Source organism: Rhinatrema bivittatum, chromosome 4, assembly GCF_901001135.1.
Source record: "Rhinatrema bivittatum chromosome 4, aRhiBiv1.1, whole genome shotgun sequence".
Taxonomy (NCBI): domain Eukaryota; kingdom Metazoa; phylum Chordata; class Amphibia; order Gymnophiona; family Rhinatrematidae; genus Rhinatrema; species Rhinatrema bivittatum.
Genome location: NC_042618.1, coordinates 413,770,363 through 413,789,538, shown reverse-complemented (window position 1 = coordinate 413,789,538; position 19,176 = coordinate 413,770,363). Strand labels below are relative to the sequence as shown.

General features: G+C 43.7%; 1 protein-coding gene across 2 annotated transcripts in view; it reads left to right on the top strand.

Annotated features, from left to right (window-relative positions):
- P4HTM (prolyl 4-hydroxylase, transmembrane) overlaps positions 1 to 19,176 on the top strand; it is a 104,492-nt gene that overhangs the window by 18,956 nt on the left and 66,360 nt on the right. For both annotated transcript variants that reach the window (XM_029601267.1, XM_029601268.1), the window contains exons 4-5: positions 4,982 to 5,078; positions 14,549 to 14,711. In XM_029601267.1, the coding sequence (XP_029457127.1) occupies positions 4,982 to 5,078; positions 14,549 to 14,711 (260 nt within the window). The remainder of the gene's footprint in view (positions 1 to 4,981; positions 5,079 to 14,548; positions 14,712 to 19,176) is intronic.

Below are 19,176 nucleotides of genomic sequence, written 5' to 3'. Positions count from 1 at the left end.
CCGAAGAAATTAGCGCCTACCTTTGGGTAGGCGCTAATTTCTGAAAGTAAAATGTGTGGCTTGGCTGCACATTTTACTTACTGAATTGCGCGGGCATACCTAATAGGGCCATCAACATGCATTTGCATGTTGAGGGTGCTATTAGGTTCGGCGGGTTGGACGCACGTTTTCCGCCCCTTACTGAATAAAGGGTAAGGAAAAACGCGCGTCCAATGGAGCGCACTGTACTGTATCAGCCTGTATACCTGCAAAGGAAAGGTCCTCTGATGGAGACTTACTTCTCTCTGGTGAAGGAGAGAGGTCGGAAGGGAGACTGACAGACACCTTCTCTTCAGAGATGACTTCAGAGTCATAGCCACACCAGCAGAGCAGCATGAGTTGGACTCATGCTGCTCTGCTGGTGTGGGCTCTCTTGGTGTTTTGTCCTTAGCTAGAGGGACTCTGACCAGTGTAGTTGGCTGTTTGGACCTGGACCCTGAGGAACTTTGATGTTGCAGGATAACTTTTGCCCTTGAAGAGCCAAGATCAAGGTAATGGAACTGACACTGGTGCTGGCATCAGCACCGATGCATTTCCGGCAAGCACTTGGAGGGTATCAAGCAGTGGTTTGAGCATCAACTATGTCTGCCTCAGTGCCCTTGATGCCCCAGCACCAAGGTTCTGCAGTGCCTTCTCCAAGGCCTGCTGGATCTTTTTAACCAACTCCTCCTCAAAAATCGCCAATGCCAACATTGACTGGGAAGCAGGAGGAGTGACCACATCTGCTTCAGAACTGAGAGATGGATCGGTGGAAGACACAAGGACTAGTGGAGACTGTTGTGAGTTACCTGCATGCCTATAGAATGAACTGGTCCCAAAAAGCAACACAGAAGCTGATCCAATATAGCAGAAATGCAGACAAAGCAAAAGTAGATCGGTATGAAGGAATATTGATGACCCTATTCATTTTATTTGGTGTTTTGTTTAGTAATTCTGATTATAGAACTCCCTCCATCTGCCCCTCCCTCTTCCCCTTCTTCTGCCACTGTATAATGGGCTTTCACATTGTTTCTCTTGTTCCACTTCTTTCGTGGAGTCCCTCCTCCAGATTTTCCCCAAGTGAAAAACCTTTGTCTACTTTTTCAGGAATTGGTTCATCAGATCTAATTGTGAATAGTGGAGCAGAAGGGTTGATGTCCTCAACTGTGGTGCTGTGTATGTGTTTGGCACTTCTATCTCTGTTGGGGCTTTCATATAACCTCTTGTCTTTACCAACTGTAGGAGGTTTCTGATTGTGTGTATTGTGACTATTGTGAATAGTCTTATTGTATTTCTGAAAAATTCTATTTTGACGATACCAAGGATATGTATTGTTGTTTTTATAGTCTAGCTCATCTCTCTTGAATTTCTCCAATTTCACACTTTTTAAATCTTTTGTGAAATTCTTCAGATTTTTTTTATAGTCACTATGTATTACATCAAAACACAAGTCATTTTGTTTTAAATAATCCAGGTCAAGATCTAATTCCTTTTTGATCTCCTCCTCTCTTTTTTTTTCAAGGTTTTAATAATTAGGATTATCAGATCTAAGGAACATTTATTTAAAATTGCTTACCAACATTGCATAAATTGGTAATTGTCTTTAAACATACTCGGCGGTTTGTTAACTCTGAGGCTTCATGGGATCATTTTAAACCAACAGTAGTGCAACAGCGTAGAGGTGTATAAGCTGCTCCTTACTAAGCTTTTACTTAAATTTATAGTCTCTTCCCACTTTTTCAAAAAGTCTTCAAAGACTTCATCGTTCTTGAAAAAGGGTTCCAATGGGAGTAATTCATTGATGTACCCATCATTGAAGCTAAAAATATCCTTCCAGGGTGAGAACGACATCTTCCGTAAGAGGGATGGTCCCAAAAGCAACACGGAAGACGATCCAATGTAGCAAAAATGCAGACAAAGCAAAAGTAGATCGGTATCAAGGAGAACTTTTACCGAACAATTAGTAGAATGCAATGCCTGACTCGGGCCAAGTTTCACCCATCACAACAAGGGTTGCTTCAGGGGCTGTGTCAAAGATTAAATCAATAGATTAGTATTAAAATACATAAAAAGTGATAAATACATTTAAAAAATCATAATAATATATATATATATATATATATATATATAAAAGTACCCACATATATACTTAATGCGAACATACTATGTACTAATAAATGATATGTGATCCCGATAAAATAGAATCGAAGTCGTGCCTTAAATCCTTAAGAGAGAGCCATTGACCATAACTTTGATCTGACTAGTCACTCGTTTATATGCAGCTTGGACCATTATAGGTAATTTTTAATTTCAATATTACTTTTGTATTACTATATACCATAATGTTTTGATCTCCATATGTCCTAAATGTTTATCGTATATCTTATATGTGAATATATATGTCTGGCTATTTATATATGTTTTTACGCTGTTCGCATTAAGTATATATGTGTGTACTTTTATATATGTTTATATATTATTATGATTTTTTCTGTATTTATCACTTTTTCTGTATTTTAATAATAATCTATTGATTAAATTATTGACCCACACCCTGAAGCAGCCCTTGTTGTGATGGGTGAAACTCTGCCCAAGTCGGGCATTGCATTCTACTAATTGTTCAATAAACGTTTTCCTTGATACCGATCTACTTTTGCTTTGTCTACAGGATGAACTGTCCTCTCCCTGTGACCACTTAAGGGGGTTCTTGGCATGCACTGGACCATCCTCGCTCCCAGCATCTCGAATTTATGGAGATCAGTACTGAGGCTGATGCTTCTTTGGCTTCCCTTGATGCGCAGCATGAGTTCTCCTTGATGCCAGAGACAAAGAGGCAAAAACCCAATGCTTTCTTCAAACGAGAAGAGATGGCCTTTCTCTGGGGTGCCTATCGACTGATGGTATCAAGGGAATTAACGGTTCCCATGATGTTGAGGATGATCCTTTCATCGGTGCAGCTTGGCTGAAGAGTTTATCCATGAATTCCAAACAGAGCCGGCATTCTTTCAGGGTCATGGCTACACACTTGCAGCACCCATGGACATCATGCGATGACCCCAAGCAAAGGACACATCTATCATGGGGGTCCGTGATAGACATGGTCCTTTTGTATCGGGGACATTACTGGAAACCACTAGGCATGTGAGACTGGTCGATGGACACTGCCATGGAGGGAAACAATCACAAAACTTAAAAACCATCAAAAAACGTATCTATGAGGCATCGGCCTCTATGTTGTACACTGGTTATCTTTGGAAAATTATTTTTAAAAAAAATTATCTGTGGAAAACTATGAAGAACAACACTGCAGGACCTTGTGACGAACGATCCTGTGGCTAGGTAAAGAAAAAACGAAAAAAACCAAGCCAGAATAGGAGAGTGAGACAACACACTGTGATCAAAAGGCTTCACAGAAAAAAAGACTGAATAGACTCTGCATGGACGTGTGGTCATGCGTGAGCATGCCTAGTGAGACACAAAGTTTTAGAAACTTTGATATAATTTTTCTGTGTTGAGCTCCATTGGATGATGTCACCTATGTGTGAGGATTGCCAATCTGCTTGTTCTCGGAGAAACACAAAACTCTGCAAAAAAAAAAAAAAAGTCACTCAGAATCTATGTAACAAACCTGTCAAACCAAAACAGCACTAACATCCAGAACTCTAACATCAACAACCCTATATGGCAAAGTAACATTGCAAATATTCCACTAAGCACTAGAATGCAAAAACACCTATTGTCAAAACAGAACAAAGAAGACTGCTACAGATCCCTACATAGAAACTTCATGCTAGTCAAGAACTTCACTGCAGTCACACATTCAGGACACAGACTATCACCAAATATAGAGTAAATTATACAAGTTAGAATTAGAATTATGCAAACAAAAACTCTTTTTTGCTCTGCTGTGCACTTCAGCTTCACTCCTCCTTTCCTGTTCCCTACAGATAGGTAGAGAGGGGGAAAAAAGAAGAGGGGAGGTGCTGAATTAGAGAGAAGTGGCTATTCTTTACTTTGTAGTGTCTCCTTCAGGCTCATCCCCGTCTCCTGTCTCTGAAGGATAGAAGGTGATGGGCTGCTTTATTTATTTTACTTACTTACTTATTTATTTATGGTTTTTATATACCGAACATCGTTTGGAACATCTGATCAGTTTACAGTAGAACTTTCAAATCAGCAACAAGGCTTTACATAGAACTTATCATTTAACAGTAATAACAAACGGTGAAAATTGGGGCAGTAGCAATAGAAAATTGGGGGGGGAGGAAGAGGGGAGGGGGAGGGGGGACTTAAAAGGAAAGGGAGGTGAGCCTGAAGGAGACACTACAAAGTAAAGAATAGCCACTGCTCTCTAATTCAGCACCTCCCCTCTTCTTTAGGGAAGATATTGGCTTTTTGTTCTGCTCTGCGCTCTGTCTGCTCCAGGCTCATGCCTGCTCCTCCTGTTCTCTGCACACTGTCTGGGAGGAAAGGGCTGGAGCAGGAAGTAGAAGGCTGTTCTTTGCTACCTGAGATTCAAGATACTGGCCACTAGAGTAATGGGAGAGAACCCTCTGTGCTCATTAGTGGGCCCCCTTCTGTGCAAGCCACAGGACACTTGTTCCTTTTCCCGATAGGATTGTTTTAATTTTTTACTAAAGTGCTATTCTAGAAATACAGTTTTATTTTGTGGTTGGCATTTTTTTGGGGGAAGGGTGGGTATTATTACTGATATAATTGTGATAAGATGTGTGTTTTATATGTAGTATTATGTTATGGTTTATACGTATAAGAGTAATAATGTTAGGATCAGTAGATTATAAATGTTTTAAAATAAATAAATATGGCCTTGATTTCTTTGTTTTCCCTCATTTCCAGCGTTCATTGCTTTAGTATCTATATCATCAGTTATGATCCTGAGTAACAAGCAGGTGAGTAACAAGGAGTAGTGCCTCTGATTTCAAAATCTTGATGGTTGTTTCAGGTCTTGACGCACACTCGTTTAGGAAATGGCAGATGGATGACCCCTGAGAATATCAGGGAGATGTATGCTGCAGTCAAGGCGGATCCTGATGGAGATGGTGAGGCAATGTCACTCTAAATCATTTTGATAAATTTACTTTTCTTGCACTGCAAAAAGGATATTGTGTGTTTCTCATATTTTCCACCATTCATTTATTTTGGGCCCTGTCATTGTACATAGAGAGGAGAATTTTCAAAAGAATTTCCCTGGGTGGAGTCTGGTGGTTAATGGTGCCAGGGATATTGGTAACAATATGAATAAGAGAATTGTGGGGATAATGGATAACTGGATAATTTTGGAAAAGTGGTAAAAAGCAGGTATTTTCAGGGCTCCTCGGGACGTTATGGTCCCTCATACCCAATAGTTCGAGCTCTTCTACACCACATGGGGGGAGGGGTGGGTAGGGAGGGGATGGTTCTGGGGAGGGGGGAGAGGAAAAACGAAAAATAGAAAGGCAGTTCTGTATTTTGTGCAAGGTTTATTGAAGTTGGCTTATGTATGACTCCTTTGTTCAATGTTGCCATGAATTTATTATTGCTTTTGCCAATAAAAATTTAAATTAAAAAAAAAAAAAGAATTTCCCTGGGTAACTAAGCAGTTACCCTAGTAAATTCCTTGGCATAAAAATTACCCTCCATGCCACTGGAGAAAAGTATGCATACAATTTCAGAGTGCAATCACATTTTACCACTCCAGAAAAGTGTGGGTCCAGGGAGAATTTCTCTTTGAAAATTAGCTTGCAGGTCTGGATAAGTTCTTGGAGGAGAAGTCCATTAATGGCTATTAATCAATTATACTTAGGGAATAGCCACTGCTATTAATTGCATCAGTAGCATGGGTTCTTCTTAGTGTTTGGGTAATTGTCAGGTTCTTGTGGCCTGGTTTTGGCCTCTGTTGGAAACAGGATGCTGGGCTTGATGGACCCTTGGTCTGACCCAGCATGGCAATTTCTTATGTTCTTATGTTGGAGGTTTACTTGAGCAAGCAGACTAGTAGCCTTCAGGGTGCTGGGAAACTTCCTGATTCCCAGCAGCCCCTTTTAGCTGGACTTCATCCAATCCAGATCACAGAAGGAGTGGCAACAACTTCATATTCTCTCTCTTTTTTTCACTGTGCATGTACCTGAAGTTCATGATCTTGCCACACCTTGATAATGTAGACAGTCTTCTACAAAATAGGTGACACTATCCAGTTGAGAGCCACAAAACCACACAGTACCTTATAGTTTGTTGGAAAATGGACTATGGATCTGCTGTGAGAGTTTCCATGTGTCATCCTGTTGGCCAGATGACTGACAGTGTCACAGTGAGCAAATTTAGCACTATGTGCTGAAACAGTGTAAAGCACCCTACACTCTGAACCAAGAGGGCAGTAGTACCAGTTCTGCTACCACATACCATCTCTGACAGCTAAGACTGTGGTCCTCTCAAAGACGTACCCTGTGCATTATACCCTAATTCCTACTCCAACATATATGCACACCCTTGACCCTGATTGATAATAAAAAGTTTCTATGAACCAATGTCAGTGCCTTAGAAATAAAGGTTGACAAACTATTTATAGGTGATACCATTTTACTGGACCAATTTAATATGAGATCTACACTCTACTTTGGGTACCTTTAAAAATGATGGTGTTGCCTCAATAACTATGACATCAGAGTAAGTCTGCTCTTCATTTTTCACATCTACATCTTCTCTACTTAGTCAAACATTAGCTGGTTAATTTCCGTTTTCATGGGAAGCTATTATTACTAAGCTATTATTTTTATGCCATTAAAGGATAATGGCAGTATGAATAAATGTTTAACTGATGTTATTGTTTATGTCTGCTTATTTTTGTAATTGTTTTTATATTGTGATTTTATGATATATGTTTTAACTTTGCATTATGGTCTGCTTAGCATGGTTAATCGCTATAGGCAAAATATAAAGATTACTGTGTTCAGTTCTGGAGCCTGTATCTCAAAAAGGATAGAGACAGGACGGAGGTGGTCCAGAGAAGGATGACCAAAATGATGTGGGGTCTGTTTTGGAAGACTTAGGGAAGGAGAGGTTGAAGGATCTAAGTTTGTATACCCTGGAAGAGAGGAGGTGTAGGGAAGATATGGTACAGACCTTCAAATATCTGAAAGGTTTTAATGATGCACGATATTCAAACCTTTTCCATTGGAAAGCAAACAGTAGAACTAGAGGGTCATGAAATGAAACTCCAAGGGGAATGACTCAGAACCAACATCAGGAAATATTTCTTCACGGAGAGGGTGGTGGGTGCCTGGAATGCCCTTCTAGAAGAGGTTGGTGAAGATGAAAACAGTAAATGAATTTAGAAAGGCATGGGATAAACACTGTGGATCCCTAAAGGCTAGTGGATGGAAATAAAAGGGTGCATGGAGTAACCTGCATGGAGCAGCAGCCACTTCCCCTAACAGAAGGCATGGGGATTACTACCCTTTACTAATTAGCTTCATGATTTTGATGCAACTGCAACATTGCTCTCCACTTTGACGGCAGGTGGGTAGGGGAATAGGATTCAGACAACAGCCAACACTAGGCCCTGACTTTTATGACCTGGGGTACTGATATGCAGACATTAGGGAGAAAGCACAGGACTGCTTCTACGACCAGGACCAAAAGCAAAATATATTCAAGCGGCATTGTCTGAATTATTAAGAAGGCTGCTCACCCTGTAAAAAATTGTTAGCAATAATTTTGTTATGGGTTTGACAGTACTTGGTTGTGATTGTTAATATTTCTACCCTTAACATAAGACTTGGGGGTAACCTGCATGGAGCAGCAGTTACTACACTTAACATAAGACTTGGGGTAACCTGCCAGGAGCGGCAGTTGCTATCATAAGAAACTTGCTGGGCAGATTGGCTGGACCATTTGGTCTTATTCTGCTGTCATTACTATGTTAATATAATTATTTTTAATAAATAAATTAAATAAATAGCTGGTTGAGCTGTGATTTCATTATACCTCCATTAGTATCTATAGCTCACACTCTACTTTTAAAATAAGACTACAGACTCCCTTTAGATTCTCTTTATTTGCATGTTATAAATATACCGGCTGCCATACCTATTTTTCAAACTTCTATAATCTTGATCTTTGTATTTCCCATTTAAATTGTCTGTCTCCGATCAAAAATTGTAAACCGTTGTGATGGTGATACCGAACGATGGTATATAAAACTCGATAACTAATTAAATAATAGACTGATAGTGGGAGGACTGAATGGGTGTAAAAGGGTTAATGGCATCCCTTCAAATCTTGCATGAACTCTGTTCCCACCTAAGAACTGAGGGCCAGATTTTAAAAACTGTGCGCAACCTGGCGCGCACAAATCTACGCCCGATTTTATAACATCCGCGCTCAGCCGCGCGCATGTTATAAAATCCAGGGTTGGCGTGCGCCGAGCAATTGTGCAACTTACGTGCGCCGAGCCGCGCAGCCTTCTTCCGTTCCCTCCGTTCCCTCCGCCCCCCCCACCTTCCCCTCCCTTCCCCTACCTAACCCGCCCCCCAGCCCTACCTAAAACCTCCCCTTACCTTTAATTTTTAAGTTGCACCTGCCTCGGGGCAGGCCTAGGTTGCGCGCGACAGTGACGGGCAGCCCGCGATCCCGGGCACAGTGGCAAATGGTCGTTGTACCTGGAGGCTCCAGCCTCGCCCCCGGCCTGACCCCGGCCCGCCCATTTTTTCAAGCCCTGGGACATAGGCGTGTCCCGGGGCTTGCACTCGTCGCCGTTTGGAGCTCTTTAGGCAAGCAGAATATTCGGTACTACCCACAAAAGGGAACTTGCTCCAACAATCCTCTTGATGTAGCTTTCAGAAATGTTGGCACAATTAGAAAAGAGTGATCTAATTGTCTCTGGTATTTCCAGCAAACAGAAAACTTCAGTTAAAGCATAGCTGCCACTGCTGTCACTATCTTACTACTGGAGTGCTGGCACATCTCAGTTAGAATGGACAGAGTTAGTTAGGATTGGACGTGTTAGTATGTCATGAGAGGCGGAAGGTGATGTGTGGATTAGGGGATGTCTACAAACAGCCCTGAAGAATGATTTGGGAAAAGAGCAATTTTTGTAGCTTTAAGGGCCTGAAAAGGCTGTCCTGAATTGGCCTATATTAACTAAACATAGAGAGGAGGGCTGGGTTGGATTCTACTACCAGGCATAGTTACTGTGCTAAAGCTTCCTTTCAAGACTACGTGAACAGCAAAATTTAGAAGACTTAGATTTAAATAATTATTCATTTTGTACTGATTTGTGGGTATATGAATGTGTGTATTTGAGTATATATATGTTTGTAGCATCAAGATAAAAAAGCAGCACCTTAAGATACCCAATATGAGAGGTACTAGAAACCTTTATAGCAACTACTGTGCCTTGTAATAGACCATACAGCTCCAAAGCAGGACACATGGCATAAGAGTCTGGATTTTAGCAGACAATTTTACAGCTGTTTTAGCCTTTATGCTGCTTTTATTCTACTAGATATAATTTTGCACTTTTACTTTATTTATGGCCATCAACATATATATGTCCCAAGGTATTGCAGTATTGATTTGGAAGGAAGTAAAAAATGTCAAGAAGGGGCAGAAGTTAAGCAATGCTGGGCAAGAGGCTAGTCAGTTTGCATGTATTTTTACTATTTCAGAATTTACAGGCTAATTTTAAAACGAGTGTGCGTGTGCCCATACATGTGCATATCGGCACATGAGCGGAGATAAGCTGGAATTTTAAATCATGCATGAACTTGTGTGCAAATGATTTAAAGAAATGCCTACCGCGCATAAGTATGCTCCTAATTTTAAGCAGTTACTTGAGAAAACTTACTTTGCGTATCTTCCATAGGACTTTGGAGGCTTTAACGTGTGTATGTAAGCAGATTTTAAAACATGCTCAAGCGAGGGACATTCCCAATTTTTTTCAGTTAGTCCACCAGTTTGCCCACTTAATCTCAAGGTCATCCAGACCCCTCTGGTTCTTTATCCTGTATGCCCCCCCATTTGACCCAGACCCCTCACCCTGTCATGTAAGCCCTAAAACGTGAGATAGGCAGACTTGCTTCTTATCAGGAGCAGCAATAAAGTTACACAACTAAGAAGCTGTGTGCTGCGGCCTCTGGTTTTAAAATACAGAGTTATATGTATAACTATTGGCCCTGCCCCAGAATGTCTGTGCCCCGCCCCTTTTTCACCCCCTTATTCTTTGCTCGCACTCATGCACATACGCACATAAATCATGGCTTTTAAAATCCTTGTTGCTCATGCACAGCCCACATACTCGCATATATGGGCATTTTTGCGCAAGCGACACTTTAAAATTGACCCTTTTTTTTTTTTTAAATCAGGGGGAGGGCAATTTTTCAAAACTTTACAGGTGTGATATGCATAAAAAGCTTATTTAAAAATTGCCTGCTCTTCAATGCAGGTAAAAGTATGTGCACTGTTCTCAACACACATATCTTTTACTCTGAGAAGGGGGCAGGGTTAGATCAGGGGAGTGTAATACTCAGGAGGATTTCAATTTGAATTTCATATATAAAAATACATACATAGTAACATATTTAAAGACCAAAATAAATAAATAGTAATGACAGCAGATAAAGATCAAATGGTCTATCCAGTCTGCCCAGCAATTTGCTTATGGTAGTAACTGCCACTCTGTGCAGTATACCCACCCCCATCCTTCTGTTAAGGGTATTAACTGCTGCTCTGTGCAGGTTACCCTAATGCCTTTTGCTAAGGGTATTGACTACTGCTCTGAGCAGGTTACCCCCATGCCCTCTGTTAAGGGTAGTAACTGCTGCGCTGTGCAACTTAACCCATGCCTTCTGTTAATTGTAGTAATTGCCATTCCATGCAGGTTAAACCCATACTGTTAGGCTCCAGCCACCTCCCCAGTGTAAGCCCCTCAGCTCTGATCTGAAGCGACTCCTCTGTAGCCTCTAGCAGCATGCTGTTCTAAAGACCAGGTTTAGAACTTCATGTAGAATTGGACTGCCTTTATAGGCCTCTAGCTGGGCTTCCTACATAAGAACATAAGAACATGCCATACTGGGTTAGACCAAGGGTCCATCAAGCCCAGCATCCTGTTTCCAACAGTGGCCAATCCAGGCCATAAGAACCTGGCAAGTACCCAAAAACTAAGTCTATGCTACTGTTGCCAGTAATAGCAGTGGCTATTTTCTAAATCAACTTAATAGCAGGTTGTTACAAGGGGGCCTCGAAGGCCTTGCATTCTGTTGCGCTGAGGGTGTTTAGTGTGCCCTTGTGCCTCTGCCCAGGCCCAGACCTTCAGGGCCGAGCCGAGGGTTGACGGTGGGCTCCGCAAGGCTAACGGGCTGACCCTCTGCCAGGCCTGCAAGCTCCCAAGGCCAACACCCAAGGATGTTGGAAGTTGAATGGTCCTCCGACCATTCCGAGCCCTTTCAGACCTGCTGCGGAACAGCATGGAGCAGCAGGCCTGGCCTGAGGTTGAGGGCAGACGAAGGCCTTGACACGTAGACAGGACTATGGTCGATGCGACGGCATCGCAGACAAGACTGGGTTGATGAGACGGCATCACAGACAAGACACTTAGTTGATGCGATGGCATCTTTGACGAAGACACTTGGTTGATGCGACGGCATCACTGATGAAGAAACTTGGCTGATGCGACGGCATCACTGACAAAGACACTTGGTACTTGACAACAGCTGGGTGGAAGGACCTTTGTACTGTCTCTCAGGGCGCCCTACTCAGGCCACCCGCGGGACTGAGTCGCGGACCACCCTGTCCCACTGCGCCCCCTACACAGCCCCAAGAGGCTGGTCACGGACCACGAGGAGAACGGGACAGCGCAGGAATACCCAGGCACGGAGGAACTCCAATGACGAAGCCGGTGTCACCCGGAGCTCCCTCTATGGTTGGCGGGAACAGAGACTCCGGAGGACAGGGACCAATCCCACCTGCATTCTGCACCAATCTCGGGCATACACCATCCGAGAACCACAGCTCTACAGGAACAGAAGGCTCAGGAGCACCAGACGAAGATGCAGGGAAGAATATCCAGACAGGCAGGAACATCAGGAAGTGGAACATCATGACGAGACATCAGGTCATAGACCGGGACCTCAGGCAAGACATCATGACACGAAGACGTGGTACGAAGCAGACGAGACGAGGAGCTCCACGAAGAACAGAAGACCTTACAAGACTCTGGCAGCACACTCCGATGCAAGACAACAAACAGACTGACGGAGCAGCCCTTTATAGGGCTGAAGCAGGAAGTCCACTTAAAGGTAGGGCCAGCACACTTCCTGTGTCTGGCCCTTTAAATCTGGCAGAGAGGTGCGGGCCGGCGCCTAAGAAGCAAGCAGGAGCAGAGCTGTACAGGACCGTGGACAGCGGCCTGCACAGTGTCATCGCATAGAGACGCAGGCAGGGCCTGAGGAGTAGGCCCTGACATCGGCAGCGGCTCCAGCCGCTGCGAGGAGCCTCAGGGGCAGCTCCAGCCGCCGGATGGAACCGGGGCTTGCAGCCTAGTGCCGCGAAGAAGGTAATGGCATCGGGGGCAGTCCCAGCCCCACAGGGAGAAGCAGGAAGGCCGCGGCTCTGACCGCGGAGGAGATGATAATCCGGGGCGGCCTCCAGGCTGCGTGGGGCAGGCAAGATCGCGGCTCCAGCCCTGCTGGAGGCCCGACGGCGGCGTCCTGCCGCGTCAGGTGAAGAAGGCAGCGGCACGGTGAGTGAGTCTGCTTGCGGGGGGACCCGCGGGCAGCAGTTCATAACACAGGTAATGGACTTCTCCTCCAGGAACTTATCCAGTCCTTTTTTAAACACAGCTATACTAATTAGCTGCACTAACCACATCCTCTGGCAACAAATTCCAGAGTTTAATTGTGCGTTGAGTAAAAAAGAACTTTCTCCGATTAGTTTTAAATGTGCCACATGCTAACTTCATGGAGTGCCCCCTAGTCTTTCTGTTGTCTGAAAGACTAAATAACCGATTCACATCTACCCATTCTAGACCTCTCATGATTTTAAACATCTCTATCATATCCCCCCTCAGCTGTCTCTTCTCCAAGCTGAAAAGTCCTAACCTCTTTAGTCTTTCTTCATAGGGGAGCTGTTCCATTTCCCTTATCATTTTGGTCGCCCTTCTTTGTACCTTCTCCATCACAATTATATCCTGTGGCACTGTCTGATGATGTCACATCCTCCAGGTTTATATTTATTTATTTATTTAGGAACTTTTATATACCGGTATTAGTGGGGACATCATACCGGTTCACATAATAACTGCAAGTTTGGAAAGTACATTTCAACAGGGAGAGTAACTGGGCGCGGGGAATTCTCTTGCAACCAGCCAGTGCATTGGCAACAGGTCTCCTGAGGAACCTGTTTCTCAGTGTGTGGTGCTTGTTCTTGGTCCTGCTTTGTGCTTCCTGCTTCTTGCCCCTGCTCCTATATTCCAGCTCCTTGGTTGTCTGGTGTCTGCTCCTTCCTCTGTCTCATGTCTTCTTGGGTGTCCTGCCCCTGGTTCCTCTCCTAGCCCTTCCTGCTTCTGCAGATGGACTTCTTGGTTGACCTTGGCTTGGTCCTGGACTCAGCAGACCACTTCTTGGACCTGACCCCTGGCTTTGGACCTGACTACTATTTGCCTGCTGCCTGCCCAGACCCTGATTTGCCTCTCAGATTCTGTCTTCAAATTCTGTCCCGACCTTGATTTGTGCCCTGGACTTCCTTCTTGCTGCCTACCTTGAGCTTTACTTGGACCTTGCCATTCCCTCTTGCCCCTAGGACTCACCTAAGTTCTGCCAGCTGGGCACACCAAGGGCTGAACCTGTAGATACAACGGCTGGATTAGGTGAAGCTCCTGATAGTCCCACCCAGGCATTTCCGCCAGTGGTCAGTGCAGGCTCCATGGGTTCGCCTGTGTGGTTGAGTCAACTACACCATTGCACAGGGGTCTACAACTGTAGCACATATCTTCAGTTAAGGGTAGTAATTGCCGCTTCATAAAGGTTACCCCCATGCCTTCTGTTAGGGATAGTAACTGCTGCTCCATGCAGGTTCCCCCGATGCACCCTTTTCGTCATTTCCAACCTCCAGCCTCTAAGGATCTGCAGTGTTTATCTCATGCCCTTTTGAATTAATTTACTGTTTTCATCCTCACCCACCTCTTCCAGGAGGGTGTATTTTGCATCCGCTTCAGAGCTACAAAGAAATCACATTCCTCACTGGCCTGAATTTTCAAATTGAAATTCTGTGAGGAGTTCCCATTGAAAGTTAGCTTTCAGTCCTGTAAAGAAAATGTACCCAGGGGACTGCAAGCCTGATGGGCATTATTAAAATTACCCCCATAATTGAAAACCATAAACAGAATGTTCTGTAGAGGTCAAATTTAATAATAGCTTATGCCCTGGAGCCGCCAGATTTTGAGTTGGAAGTATGATAAGTGTAAGTACAATTTCTTGACCATGCATCTATTAATACAGAATTGTTAAAGAAGGTTTTTACTTTTGTCTTCCCATAGGTGTATTGAGCTTGGAAGAATTCAAACGCTTGAACATTAGAGACTTCCATAAATACATGGGGAGCCAGAATGTGAAGATGAGTGATCTGGTACGCAATAGTCAACATACGTGGCTTTATCAAGGAGAAGGAGCACATCAAGTGCTCAGATCCATACGGCAAAGGTAACTGCTTGCCTATCTGAAGGCCAACACCATATAAATGCTTTCAAGACTTGCTCAAAATTATCCCTTTAATGCTGGAATTTTCTGATGAAATATGGACATGTTAAAATGGGTGTTCCCAGTGCCAATGGACTGTGCAAACAACTGAAAAGACTGAACAGTAATGCACTTACATTTTCATTCATTCAGCATATTATAACAGTAACTTCTTTTCCCCCCATTTGAAACATTTAATTCATTTCTGCTGGGAGGAAGAAGAGCATGTTTCCAGCAAGGTGGGAGTAGTGCCGTGGAAATACAAGACCACCATTAGTTTCATGTTTGCCATCCCTTAGCTATGAAAAGTAGTAATTTTTGTCTGCATTAGGTCACATGCACTTATACCAGCTCAGTGGCGTAGCCACGGGTGGGCCTGGGTGGGCAGGTGCCCACCCAACTTAGACCCAGGCCCACCCAACTGGCACCGGAACTGCAAGGCTGTCGCGGGATCCCATCCCCGCGACAGCGAACAAGAGAACCCACGCCTCGCGCGCCATCACGGCACACATGGGGAAGCGCTGCTGAGGCCGTATGGCCAACCGGTCTTCCTGTTCGGGGGGGAGAGCGGAAGCGCCGCTCGCAGCTTCCGCTTCCTCCCCCCAATGCAGGAAGATCAGCTGCCTCTCCTGCTGCCACCGGCCTCCTGCTATCTTCGGAACAAACGGCCTGCCGAATTTCCTGTTTGGGGGAGCGGAAGCGCCGCACACAGCTTCCGCTTTCTCCCCACAAAGCAGGAAGATCAGCTGCCTCTCCTGCTGCCACCGGCCTCCTGCTATCTTCGGGCGTCGGGCCGTACTGCCCGCCGATCTTCCTGCTTGGGGGGGGGGAGGGAGGAAGCGGACGTTGTGCGCTGCGCTTCCGCTACCCCCCCCCCCCCGACAGGAAGTTCGGACGCCCGAAGATAGCAGGAGTCCGGTGGCAGCAGGAGAGGCAGCTGATCTTCCTGCTCTGGGGGAGAAAGCGGAAGCTGTGCACGTGCTTGAATGTGTATGTGTGGATGAGAATGGGAGTGTGTGTGGGTGAAAACTAGAGCCTGGGTGTGTATGTGGGTGAGAATGGAAGCTTGAATATGTGGGTGAATGGGAGCTCGAATGTGTGTATGTGTGGTTGAGAATGGGAGCCTGGGTTTGTGGGTGGGTGATAATGGGAGCTTGAATGTGTGTATATATGGGGGAGAATGAGAGCCTGGGTTTGTGTGGGTGGGTGAGAATGGAAGCTTGAATATGTGGATAAGAATGGGTGCTTGAATGTGTGTATGTGTGGGTGAGAATAGTACCTTAAATGTGTATATGTATGGATGAGAATGGGAGCTTGAATATGTGTGGGTGAGACTGGGAGCATGGGTTTGTGGGTGAGAATGGGAGTCTGGGTTTATGTGTGTGGGTGAGAATGGGTGCCTGGATGTGCGTCTGTGTGTGCATAAGAATATAAGCCTGGGGAGGGGTGAGAAAGTGAGAACTTGAATGTGAGCTTGGGGGGGGGGGGGAGAGCATATGAGAGTGAGAGCTTGAGTGTGTGAGAGGGAGTCTGTGAGAGAAAGCGTGTATGTGTGTGTGTGTGTGTGTGGAAGGGAAGAAGACAGTAATAGAAGAAAGACACTGAAAAGGAATTAGGAAATGAGCTATAAGGGAAAAAATGGGAAAAAGAGACCAGGACCAACTGATTAGAAAAATACAAAGATCAGACAACAAAGGTAAAAATATATATCTATATTTTGAGATGTTAGCAATTTAAATATAAGCAACACAACCGCTCTCTCAAAATTTATGGACAGGTAGGAGCCGTGTATAAAATCGTAATAATAAGAAGGCTAAAGTACCACAAATCACTGTGAATTATGTTTGTATCATTAAGTAAACCTCATACTTAGGCGTAGATGTGAATGCTATGCTGCATAATTTGGCATTATTTATCAGTAAAAAAACAACTAGTAGACCTGCATGCCTACAGCCCACCCATGTTAACCTTGTGCCCACCCAAAAAATCAATTCTGGCTACGCCACTGTACCAGCTCAAAAAATAGAATACTTTTAAAAGGATCTCCCTTCTTTTCCTTTGTACCTTCATGGAGCTGATTACCCTTTGACAGATTTTTTTTTTAACAGAAGGCTTAATCTTTCCATTTTTGACCTTGGTTAAAGTAGTTTCATGTGCCCAATGAGGTTGGGTAGCAGGACATTCACCCCATGTTATACAGCTTCTCAATCCCAGCCAAGAAGAGAGCATCCCTGGATTACAACTCAGACTTTACGTTCTTTACATTTAATTTTAGCCAAAAAGGTCAAGAAGCTGATTTTCACTTAAACTCTAGAAAATCCTAGTATCGATTTTGGAGTATGCTTGACAGTTACCATTACTTTATCTCAAGAAAACAGATGTACCTGTCACAAATTGGGAAGAGCAAGCCAGCAGTTCAGGGTTGGATTAAAAATGTTGGCGCCTATAGGTGTTATGGAGGAGAGGAGGTCCCAAGGAAATTGAATAGCAGGCATAAGGAGGAAGTCACCCCGGGGTGCATGTTCTGGAGTCTGACCGAACACACTCTGACTCAGTACATCGCAGTTCCAGGTCTTTCTGATAGTAGGTTTATTTTAAGCAATGATTAGAATAGAACAGAGAATAAATAAAATCAGATATTACAGCAGAGTTAACTGCAGATAATGTTGTGGAGTGCTGACTGAAGATCACAGTTAGCTGTTTTTTCTCTGTTGCAGACATAAACAGAGCCAACTAGGTAACCCACATCAATCAAATGCAAAAGGAGCAGGGAACCAAAATAACATAAATCATCAAAGAGGCTTAATTGCTTGTTTTTAAGGTGTCAGGTGTTCAATAAAAATTGAACCGCCCGGTCTTTTCTATCATTCACCTTGTGTGCGTGTGTGAATCTAAGTAGTGAAACAGAATTCATGATGACTTAATCAAAATAAATCTTCAAAGAGAATTTTTAAGATGACAAATTTCTTTATCTGCTAATCCTGATGATAGAGTCCAGTAGATGCCCAGATGGTGGCATGGCAGGTTAGGGCCCTCTCAAACATAAACATTGTTTTCCTTCATATTCAGAATGTTTTCCCTATGATATTCTTATCAGCATCTGAATTTTTCTTGGTCTGATGGTTTGTGTGGAGCATTGTCTAAGGGAAAATAAAGCTAGAAGTAAGGTGAGTGCAAGTCAGACTAATGGACAGAGCAAAGTGAAAGTGCTTTAGCAAAGATTCTGAACTTCGAATTCACATGCAGGTTCACATTATAGAAATTTTCATTAGTCTGAAAATAAGCTGGTCTTTCTCTTCTGTGTTAAGTATTACATTTAAAAATCTCTCTTCAGATTCCTTATTTTATGTTTGCACTATGATATGTAGATAGATGAGAAAAGGGGCATTAAGGACACTGTTCTAGACAACTTCCTTCATTCTAACATTTCTTTTCACTATATCCTTCTACCTTCGACACTTCTGAGCTCAATATTCAAAGCTGGCCATTTAAGTAACTTACTGGGAGATGCATCAAGCCGCAAGTAGTGCTCTAACACACATTAAATAATGCATATCGTGTGAAGAGCACTATCGCAGTAATACAGGAAAATTGGTTCTTAGCTGCTAATTTTCGTTCCTGTAGTACCACAGATCAGTCCAGACTCCTGGGATTTGCCTCCCTTCCAGCAGATGGAGACAGAGAAAGTTTCGTAGGCACTGCCTCTTAACCTGGTGTGCCACCTGCATCTCAGTATTAATCAGTACCCAAGCATAAAATATTTAACAAAGCTTCTGTCAAATCAACTCTACTATATTCCCCAGAACGAGCAGAGGACAAAGGAAATTTATAATTAAGAACTATAATTAAATTTGGAATACTTCTTGAAAGGACTAATGAGAAACCTGTGCCATTCTTCAGAATTCCTCAGAATTATTAGAGTAGATAGATCGAGCAGACTCTCCAAACCTCTTCTCCACCACCGGGTGGGACTCTGGACTGATCTGTGGTACTACAGGAATGAAAATTAGCAGGAAAGAACCAATTTTCCTTTCCCTGTACGTACCCAGATCAGTCCAGACTCCTGGGATGTACCAAAGCTTCCCTAACTGGGGTGGGACTGTGAGAGTCCTGCTCGAAGAACACTTTCACCAAAATTGCCAACGTTTGGAGACTGCATGTCTAGTCGTTAGTGTCTGACAAAGGTATGTAAAGACTTCCAAGTTGCCACCCTACAAATCTCCCAGTTGGCACTCTGCCTAGGAGGCCATCTGCAAATGGGTAAAATGAGCCCTTAACTCCTCCGGGACAGGTCAACTGCGACAGATGTATGCAGAACCAATAGCCTCCTTCAACCAACGCAATATCATGGCCTTTGATACTTTCTGACCCTTTTTTGAACCAATCCATAGCACAAAAAGGTGATACGACAATCTGAAACTGTTGGTAA